This window comes from Tupaia chinensis, unplaced genomic scaffold (genome assembly GCF_000334495.1).
Source record: "Tupaia chinensis unplaced genomic scaffold, TupChi_1.0 Scaffold143824_1, whole genome shotgun sequence".
Lineage (NCBI taxonomy): Eukaryota > Metazoa > Chordata > Mammalia > Scandentia > Tupaiidae > Tupaia > Tupaia belangeri.
The window spans coordinates 43,376-54,758 of record NW_006203674.1 but is presented as its reverse complement, the minus strand read 5'-3'; the positions used below and the strand labels follow the sequence as shown (position 1 = coordinate 54,758).

General features: G+C 41.1%; 1 protein-coding gene across 1 annotated transcript in view; it reads right to left on the bottom strand.

The window, feature by feature from the left end:
• Positions 1-299: 299 nt before the first annotated feature.
• REXO2 (RNA exonuclease 2) overlaps positions 300-11,383 on the bottom strand; it is a gene marked incomplete at its 5' end in the record, with an annotated part of 11,283 nt that continues 199 nt past the window's right edge. The window contains 6 exon segments of the mRNA XM_006165193.3: positions 300-608; positions 2,620-2,673; positions 4,042-4,150; positions 5,468-5,579; positions 6,186-6,263; positions 10,209-10,292. Of these exon segments, the coding sequence (XP_006165255.2) occupies positions 479-608; positions 2,620-2,673; positions 4,042-4,150; positions 5,468-5,579; positions 6,186-6,263; positions 10,209-10,292 (567 nt within the window).

The following is an 11,383-nucleotide window of genomic DNA, read 5'->3' as shown; positions in this document are numbered from 1 at the left end:
CTGGTTATCTGTTCATTACGTGTAAAGCACAATAGAACACACTCACTCCTGTTTGACATAAGAAACATAATCCATGCCTATTGCACTAGGGGAGTTTAAACATCCGTCATACTACTTAAAAAAGAAAAATTCACCTTCTTCCAATGATTAAATCATTAAAGACCAGCCGGTCCAAAAAAGTTTGCATTTCAATAGAACTAGCTTTATTTATTTTAAACAAAAGAAATGGTCTGAAAGCAAATGCAGATATGTACCAAGGGGTGGACAAAGCCTGGTACTTACAAAGGAGCTGCTGTGTCATAATGGAAACAGCATTATTAGGAGAAGAACAGAATTTGAGGTGCTCTCTGCTCGAGGAAGCCGGAGATGCAAGGTAACTGAAAGGAGGTGCTCGGCCCAGCAATCGGCACGGGGATGAGACAGACGCCACCAGGACTTGCTTCCAGAGAACTACGGAGTGACGGCATGAGGACGGGCATCAACTCACGGTCTTCTCGTTCTCCCCATTTTCTATAATTTTCCTCTTCTTTTCGTCTGTTTTTTTCTTGAAGATGTTGTTTCGGTAAAACTGAAGCTCTTTGATGCTTTCGCTAATGTCATCGAGTGCCCTACGAGCAAACATACCGTGCTAAATGAAATGCCCAAACCAGAGGAGACGGAAAGCATTTTACGAAGTGTAATTTTTTATGAGTAACAAGAACAATGGGTACTACTGTAAATGCCACTCGCTTGCATCAAGAAGTGGAACATTTCAGTACAGAAATCTGAAATTAAGAAAAAAAAATTCTTGGGACCAGCAGTTAGCGTAATGGCTGTCGCTGGACTCCCATGTAGTCAACCGCGGTTCGAGTCCTGGACCCGGGGGCTTAAAACTCACGCTGGGCGTGTGTGCATGCGTGCCCAAGATCCTGAGAGGAGAATGGCGGAGAAGGGATTGCAGCATGGCCATCCCCCCCTAGGGGGTGATTTCTCACTTTCTGTCTCTCTCTGTCTTTCTTGTGAGTGCACGTGGCCTATAGCGAAAACCTCTCCAAAAAAAAAAAAAGAAAAAAAGAAAAAAAAATTCTTGATTAAAAAAATCATAAAATATAAAAGATTAAAATTTCCCAAACTGTTCCATAAGATGGTAATGTGTTCCATGGCGGGAGGGGAAGAAAAAAAAAAAAAAAAAAGAAATCCAAGGTCCAAAAAGTTTAGGAAGAGCTAGATGAAATATTTCTTTTTTAAAGTTCTTTACAAAGTATTTATTCTACTTGTGCGTGTGATGCATTTCCCAAAGGAGATTGTACTATATACACGGTATTTCTAAACCTTACAAATTAACCATGAGTGGAATACTTATTAATAGCTCATGGAGCATAATTTAGAAAACACTACACAATGCTTAACGCCCATTAACAAAATATACTGACATAGTGAACATAACTCATGACTCAGTCATCACAATATCCATCCATTATCAGACAGTACCTGACCGTAAAAGAGGATCTACCTCCTCTCTCGTGTGATTTGTGCTATAACCAGGGGCAGCCTGCCTCCACCTAACAGCCTTTCTTCTTTTCCAACATGCTGTTTCTCATCTGTTGTAGTCTGAGAAATCAGGTGACCAAGATTATTAGGACAGTGTGCAGGGAAGTCCATAAGCTCTGAATGATGGGCCAAGGGCCTGTTCTAGAGAATAAACTGCTCGGACGGTAGTGCAAGAGTTTGGAGACAGTTATGTCTGTGGCTAAGGCAACGATGTGCTTTCTTCGCAGGCCTTGGATATATGGTAGAGCCCTACAGCTGTCAAGAAAAAAACACCCCTGGCTAAATAAAAGTGCACGACCTCAATACCAAAGCCGGAAACAGATCTAAAAACCCAAAGTTCTTTTATAACCCATTACGCAGCAAGACCCAACCGATTCTGAGGTAAGGCTGTTTAACTAATCACTAGCTATGCCGTTTTGTGTGACTAGCCATGAGTTTCACTGTATAGATATCAGTGCGTTGTATTACGGAGAGTTTCCTTAACCTTGCTAAGTATACTATTATCTTTCTAAAATCAAAAATTCTGAAATCTGGCCTAGAAGTATGTATGGCCTATAGTAGGGCCTCGGTGAGGGGGAAGAAGCCAGCTGCTAAATCTCCTGTAGAGCTTTGCGTTTCTCCTAAAAGACCACAGGATCAAAAAGAACCAGCACGGGACACTTGGCATACAAGGCATTTAAATTTCTGTGGACGGGGCCTAAGGCTGGAGACCCGAATGAAAAGATCTGAAAAACTAGAAAGTGTTCAAGTAGGGCAACTGTATTATGCAACTGTACACAAAGTGTATCCTCTGGGGGAAGAGAATAACACTGCTCAGTACTAAACTCATTACAGAATATGTCATCATATCTAGAAGCCAAGTTATTTAATAGTTTTAAAACTGTAAAAAGACTATTAGGACCCTCCTCAGAATGGAATGCTAGAGTCCTGACCAGAATGCCTGATAATCTCAGTAAAAGAAAGTTATCTTCAGGCAAGTCCACTTTATCTTTCCCCTAGGAAACAGTGAAGGGACACTATTTCAAGCACTTGGGAATCTGAGGGCTATGTGTGTGTCAGATTGCAATCGCTTGGTAGGCCCCAGCTTACCTGTGAGAAGCAGCCTTCTTTGGTGCAAATTCATATTCTTCTGGATACCAGCGTCTATACACAGCAGAAATGGAACTCTCAAAGGAAGCTGTCTCAAATACACTGAATATTACCTCCTCCAAGTAATTAATGAACACTGAAAAGGGCATTTGCATGGTGACTCTCAAGTTGCTTCTTTGCCTAGGGCTTTACCGTCCACCCTCTCCTCTCTTCATTCTAAATATTCTCTTTGAACAAACTCATCAGTATGTAAGATTCTTAAATGTGTAACTCCAGCCCAGCTCTCTCCAGAATTCCTGTCATGGATATCCAACTGCCTACGAGACATCTCAACCTAAAAATCCACCAGACACTCCTGGTTCAACATACAGAAAACCACTCAGCCTCAAAACCTCCCTCTACCCACCCACCCAATTTACTTTTATTCCCCCCTTTTTTGAGAAGTTCCACCATCTGCCTAAACTGCCCAAGCTAGAAACATCAAAATCGCTTTACACCTTTCACTTCACTCGCCCATTCAATGCTATGCCAACTGATCTCAAGGATTTAATCTCCGCACTCCCCACTACCACCCAAGTGCCATTTCCCCAGCATTCTTTTCCCTCCAAGATAATAAAAAAAAATCTCTTTCTTAACTCCCTGCATTTTTCTTGCCACCAACAGATCAGAATAGTCTAATCATATATCACTCATTCTTCTTACTTCAGCTTTCTCAAAGGAAGCCCATCCCTTCCAAGATGAGATGTAACCTCCCTGGCATGGCACACAAGCCCTTCATAATCTATCCTTACCTCCAGCCTTTGCCAACCTCATGCGTGGCACTCCAGCATTCATGACTCTGTAATTCCTTGAACACATTTTGCCTTAGCTACCTGCTCCCTCACATCCTCATACCTCCATCTGTTCCCTAGAAGGCGTTCAACCCCTCCTACACACCTGAAACACTCCCACTCTTTTTCGTCTCAACTTAAGAGAGCTATTTTCTATGAGAAGCTTTCCCTGACTGCCTATTCCTCCTGCCCCAGCGCAGTCAGGTGCTCTTGCTCCATGCCCTTGACATTCTACATGCACAGAGAATAGTGTTAGAGTGTGTTCTCCGCACACTGTCAACCCACTAGATAGATTCTAAGCTATTTAGGGCCTTTTTCTCTCTGTTCCCAACAGATAGGCCAATGCTGGCATAGAGTGGGTCCTCAACACATTTTCTGGACTAGTGAAATTCATATGGAAGACTCATGCCATGATTTCTCCCAATTCTTACCAGTTCAGGGTAAATTAAGGTCCGGCACAAGTAAGAGTGGGAGGAGGAAGATACGCACCCACTGGGCACCCTCAGCGCTACAGCTCTATTCACTTTCCACAAAGTCTCAATGAAAACATGCTAAATGAGGCAACTTAATGGATCCTAAATACAGCCCTTACCTGCACAGTTCTTTAACAGTGCTCACATCAATTATTCTATAATGAAGATGTTTCATGAACTGGGGCATGTATTTGTCAAGAAACTTCTTATCTGCATGAACTGAATTTCCTAGAAAGACACGAAGCATACTGCGTCTGTGTATTTCTAGTAATAATACAACAGGATACAAAAATTCATCAATTGTATTTGAAATGAAGATGATTTTTTTTTTAATTCAAACAACTCTTAAAAGCCATTTCTACATCTGTAAATCTGGTTTGAGTGCATCTGATTAGCCTGTTAAGTGTAGATTTATGAGCATTTAGTCAACCTGGATCGTAATAAATTTGTAAATGGTCTCTCATGGAAAAAAAGGATAAATTCATCATTACATATGCTTAAAATATTACACAGCTCAATTTGTTACTTTTAAAAATTATAACAGATGTACAAACTTTCTCCCAGTGTCACAAAATCCACACCACTAACACTAAAATTTTAATCTTATCATATTAGTAGATAAGCCTTTATTAGCATTCCAAATTTTTTAACAAACGTATCCATATTCATGTTTCCATACAGTAAGTTTTAAAGAACTTTAAAATAGACATTCACACTAACAGAAACATTTACACAACATATGCTCTAGCACTTTAATACCAGAACTTTTTAAATGAATGCTTAACGAAAGTATTAGTTACCATGCCAATTTACATATATTAATACAAATACAACTTCATAGAACATTCATTTCCCTCTGACAATGGCAGCCCTTTAAAAATCTTGGTAGAACTGGCTTGGTCTCTTTAAAAAGTCAACATAATGGGGCAAAAAGATAAATGGACAGGCTTAAAGTAAGAGACTAAAGAGACAAAAATAATCAAATGAAATGTATGAGCCTTGATAGAACCCTGGTTGAAAAACAATTAGACATTTTGGGTAGTGTCTGAATGTGTACTGTATAGCACAAGCTACTGCTGAATAACTTTTGATTATCTTCAATTCAATAATGATATTATGTTATATAGGAAAATTTCCTTATTACTAGGAGATGCTTAAAGTATTTAGGAATAAAGAGCCACAATATCTTGCAATTTACTTTCAAATGTCCAACAAAAAATAGGTAAAACCACCAGGGAAGAAGGGTAACAATGACTAAATCCAATTTGTGTGTGCATTTGAGATATTTTTATAATAAAAATATGGGGGAGAGGGACGTTTTATTGAGTCTGTGACACCCAGATCTCATGTCAGGTTTTGGTGCATATTCCCAATATTCATGTTATTAACTATATAAGGCAACCTGAAGACAAAAATAAAATAGATAACCCAAACTGGGGTAAGCAGAAGACACAGACAGCTTTGTCTGGCCTTTCCGGAACTGCAGTCTCTTGAACTACTACAATGGAAGACTATCTACAAGACATATGTAGGATTAGATTTTACCTGCAAGTGGACAGAGCCCCGGAGGAGTCTGCTGTCGTACAAAGGACAGAAATTCATACTCTGCCTGCTGCAATGTAATTGTACTCTCCTTCACTGCCTTGGTAAGACCAGACTGCAAGAGAAAATCCCAGCCCCCACCAGAAACACATGAAGTCAGTTTTCAAAGGCATCCAGAAATGAAACTTCACTTCTAAAATGGGCAAACATAACCAGAGATGGATCATTTTTAGAGCTCGAGTTGAAACTGAAACGGCCATCTTTGCACCATTTTTTTTTTTTCTTAAAGAATCCAAGCCAAATAAGTTACGTTCCTGTTTGTTAATAGCATTTCCACACAGTCAAAAAAGATGGTGCCCAAAGTCCAAGGATATAACCTCTGGGAAGAAACAACTATTAACAGGAGAGCAGCATTCCCCCTTCTCTCCAAGTTGATGTCTAGCCTTATCCAAAAGACTGACTTGTGTAATACTTGACAATCCACAATGCGTTCGCGACAGACTGAATGAAGGAGAGAAAAAAAGAGGACATTCAGGAGAAGATGATCTCAAGAGGTCCCAAAGATGAAAAGTAAACAAGCAAGCAGTTTCCCAGGCTTGCCAAGCAATCTTCCTCTACCCCTTTTTAAAATACCATCCAACAATGGTATAGGATTCGTTGTGGGAGCAACGAGCTTGTAAATGATCCCCAAAGCAGCAATCCTGTTATTTGGTAATGTTACCTTCCCATGATGCTCCTTACACCAATCTGACATGCTGTCCAGCAATTCGTCTGGCTGTTTTATGATCAGGTTAGGACCCTGTGGATGGAAAAGGCTATTAGTTACCAAGAGGCAAAAGGAATAACTTTGTTATCAGAGGTAAAGTTTAAGATGCTTTAATGACTAAACATAACTATCAGAGAAACTAAGTGATAAGGATACTTAGTTCATCTTAAAAAAATAAAAAAGATACACTCAACTGAAACAAAATGCCTATTAACAGAGCACACAGGTACCTATCAACGGTCAGCAAACTATGGCTCTAGCTTTTGGCTGTTTTTTTATGGCTAGAAAGCTAAGAATGAGTTTCACATTTGTAAAGGCTTATGAAACAAGCAAAGAATATATGACAGAGAGGTATATGGCAGTCAAAGACTTTGTAGAAAAAATCCACCAATCTGATTATGAATTCAAAAATAAGTTGCCAAGAAAATAAGTTGCAGAATGGTATACATGTGCATGTGATTTCATTTACATGTGTTTTTAAAAATACACAAAAACATATACCCATAAAATAACCAAAAAATGTACAAACTTTAAAGTAGAAGAGAAAGGGGCAGGAAAGAACAAAAACTAAGAACTTACTCCATATATACTCTGGATAAAGGTATACTGTTTCATTTCAACCTTTTCTGTACATTTTTTAAAATTTTTTATTTTTTATTCTTTGAGGGAGAGTGAAAGAAGTTCATTGAGGAAAGTGTGCAGAGCAGATTACACCATAGGTAGAGCAGCCCCTTGAGAAGAAATAGGTGAACAGTTGCATTTCTTCCTCTGAAAGGAAGGAGAGGGCTATTACCGGGAAGGGAAGACGGAAGGGCTACCCCGTAAGTAGGACAGCCCTGACCTTTGGTATGTCTCCGCATATAAAAAAACTTTTTGAATTGCCAGAGGGCATGTGAGCTCACCAGAGAGAGACAGAAGGAGAGAAAAGGAGAGACAGCTTCCCGCAATGGGGCGTGGTCACACCAGAATCCCATGCTGATAGGATGTGGGGAACACATACACGTGTGCCCAGCGTGCTTTTCAAGACACTGAGACCAAGGTTCAAACCATGGTTGGCCACATGGGATCCAGTTCCCTTAACCACTAGGCCACAAGACTGGCCCCCAAAACCATTTTATTAAAGAAGTAATTGATGACATCTGAAGAAAACAAAAATGTGGCCCTCAAAATCTTAGCCGTGTTTTAACACAACATCGAATGGTGAGTCTCTCCAATAGGGTCGGAGGAGGAACAGGAGTCTGGCCTGTAGCATTAAAGCAGTCACCCAAGCTTCTCCTTCAGTAAGATGGTGATAAGAAGAAGCCGACTCCCTTCCCTCACAGGGATGTTAACAGTTTAAGAGAAATCATAAATGTCAAAGTTCTTTGAACTCTCTGGAAGAAAAGTACTGTATAAATCCAAGGTATTATTACTATGAAGGCAGTAAAAATAGTTTACAACCACTGAAAGGAATGCTAGAATCTGATTAAAATATGCCTGACATCCTACAACTAAAAACGAGTTCTAACCAAACAAGAAAACTGATGTTGACAATCTCCACGGAGAAACCAAAAATTTGCTCTGATAACATTAAAAAAAAAAAAAAAAAAAAACACTCATATTGTTAAAAAATTCTAACAACTACAAAGGAATGTACAGTACTGTAAGTCTTACATAATATAATCTATTCTAGATCCTGGTTTGGCAAGCTAAATTACCCACAGAATAATCCTGCTTGGGCCCAGCAGGCAGCATAGTGGTTATGTCACTGGACTCCCACTTGGCCGACTGTGGTTCGAGTCCTGGACCCAGTGGCTTGAAACTCACCCCAGGAGTGTGTGCATGTGTGCCCAAAATTCCTGAGAGGAGAATGGAAGAAAAGGGATTGCAGCATGGCCATCCTTCTTGGGGGGTGATTTCTCACTTTCTCTCTTTGTATCTCCAGTGATAACACATGTCCTACAGCAAAAATCTCTCAAAAAAAAAAAAAAAATAGGATACTTTATGCATCTACTAGCATAAAACATTTTTCACAGACTCTTAAATAAGAATAAAACATATTTTCTCCAGAATGGACACCCCTCAGCATTTCTTAAAAAACATCCTTATCCTGATCTGACTTAGTTCATTTACAAATGCCACACTCATCTGCAGCTGTGGGAATACATACCCAAATTTCCTCCAGGGTACATATCAACCTACTAGTCCATTAAACTGTCAGTAGTGCACATTATATCAACAATCTACAGGAAAAACTCTCCTTCGGCCAAGGGTAAGTAAGGTCGGTAAAATAAAGACACTCCTCTTCCCTATTCATCTCTAGTAAACTCTGAGTAACAGAAAAACAACTAAACCTAAAACTCAGGGCTTTATTTATATAAAGTTTAAAAAAAGAAGAAAGACAAAGTTGTTATGATGGGAAATACAAAGTCTCATGACTCTTCTCCAGCTGACGTGTCAGGAAGACAAGCCTGTGCTCCACAAATGCAGCAATTCATCTATAAATATTTTCTCGGGTGTTTTGATTTGTTTCCCACTGGGTCTATGCACTCAACAAAGTAAGACAGAGACAGAGAGAGAGGAAAAGAGAAAATGTCCCCGAGTAGGGTGTGGTCATGCCACAATCCCTGCACCTCCATTTCTGCAACCTGTTGGGATCTTGGGCACACGCACATGCACCTGGCATGTTTTTTAAGCAGCCAGGCCTGGGATTCGAACCCCTTGGTTGGCCAAGTGGAATCTGGCTCCCCTAACAACATGGTCACTGGTTCGGCTCCCTTCTCACTTTTATCTACCCAGGAAACTAAATAAATGGAAGCCTCAACTGCAAATTTGTGACACTTATCCAGTGCCAGTAACACATGAATCCTACCCCCCGGGAACTTAAATTTTAACAGGACTCACTTTTCCACCAACGTCCCTCCTTCATGCCTGATGTAGACTATCTTAATGACTTTGAATACTGCTGACAGCGTAAAAGACAGAGCTATTCAAGGTCCAGGATCTCACCCCCTACCAATCAGATGATATGACATACTTATATTAAATGTTTCATGAGAGGCTGAAAAGCAACAGGTGTGTTTTATTTGTTTTGCTTAATGTTTCAATTAAAAGTAGCACATAAAAACCTTCATCGTGCCCGATAAGTCAACAAAAGAACACTTCACAGACATGCATCAAGAGAAATGCTAAAATCCTAATAAAAATCTAGAAGAAGCACATGTCCTCGTTGAAAATACAGAACTAGTATACGGGGTCAGGTTCAAGTCAAGGTTAGATATAAAGATGTAAACTCTGTCATGAGTCACTACACCTGACAGGACATGTTGTTGGTTGTCTTACTGGTTAGCTTTACTGAGACTGCCCACGTTAAACTACTGGCTTCCCCAGTAACGAGATGGGTGGCCCTGGGCACATTACCCAACATGTCAGTGCCCAAATGTTCTCATTTATAAAGTGAGCATCATAACAGTACCTACCTCATCGCTGTATGGACTGAGAATGAGTACATGTAAGGCACTTAAAACTATGCCTGGCACACCGTAAACCTTCAGTAAATTACACAGTTTATGTTTCTGTAAATTTGAGGGACGGTTCATTGAAAACTTAACTAGGTTGTGGGTATTTTGGTTCTACTAACCTTTAGATGACCCATTATTTGGGACCTTAATCTACATTAACTTCAGTTTTCTTATTATTTAAATAAAGAGATTAGAACAAAAATGATCTCCCAGACCCAGTGGCTTAAACTCACGCCGGGTGTGTGTGCGTGCATGCCCAAGATCCCGAGAGGAGAATGGAGGAGAAGGAATCACGGTGTGGTCATTCCCCCCAGGGCGTGATTTCTCACTTTCTGTCTCTCTGTCTCTGTGTCTCTGTCTGGCGAGTGCACACGCCCTATAGCAAAAAAAAAAAAAAAAGAAAGAAAAAGAAAAAAAATGATCTTCCCATTCCCAGTGCCTTCTGGATAATGTGACTTTATTACAAGGTACCACCTACTTCAGCCAAAATGTTGAGATCAGAGTCAGTTATCAGACAGGCCATCTCAATAATCTGGTCCTTCTCAATGTCCAGTCCTGTCATCTGCAATACAAAACACATACATAACACACTGAAGGTCATCTTTCTGGACTACTGTACCCAAGTTTCCTTAACAGGAATTCCCTCAAGCATATTCAGCTTATATTCCACCAGCAGAAGAGACAAGGCTCCTCGGGAACCAGCAGTTAGCGTAATGGCTATGTTGCAGGACTCCCACGTAGTTGACTGCGGTTCGCATCCCGGACCTGGTGGCTTAAATCTCACGACGGGCACGTGTGCGTGCGTGCCCAAGATCCCAAGAGGAGAATGGAGAAGGCATTGCGGCGTGACCATCCCCCCTGGGGGGTGATTTCTCGCTGTCTCTCTCTGTCTGACGAGCGCACGTGCCTTATAGTGAAAACCTCTTTAAAAAATAAAGAAATAAAAAGAAAAGACAAGGCTCCTGGAGCAAGAGTTCAGGATCCTAAACCTGAGTCCTCCTTTATTCAGAACACTTACCAAGGGCCTGCATTTGTCCAGCACCGTGATCCTACTCTGGGACAGAGGCAAAAGAAGTAAATTCGAGAGCTAACCACCCTGTATTTCAGAAGAGTTAGATAACAGCACCACACCTCTGCAGAATTTACAACATTTTCAGAGTAATACACTGCTTGATCATCAGAATCTAATATTGAAAGTACTGCTACTCTCATTTCAAATAAGAACTGAGGTCAGGAGAGGAGAGAAGAAGCCCTCGGTCAGAGTGTGGAAAACCTGCTGGGATCAGAACTGGGTTCTGGTACTAACACCGATCCTCTCCAACAGCATGACCTTGAATGAGCCGAGTTCTCTCTGGGCCTCAATTTTCCCATTTATGGAATGAGGGGTAAGGCTGAGTCATCTCCGGAGTCCCAACTAACTCTAACAACCTAGGGTTCTTTAAGGTTTGGGGGAGGCAGGAGCGGCGCCGCTGTCCCCAGCTCCACCCCAGGGGCACCCGGGCGTTAGAAGTCCACGTCTGGGTGGAGAAGGGAGCCATATGGATGCTCCTCCCTTCTGAAAAGAAATCCCACAGTCCAGCACGGAGCCCCCAACACCTAACACCAGCACCCGCGGGCATCCTGCCTCGGGACTGGCCGGCACCGCCCACAGCC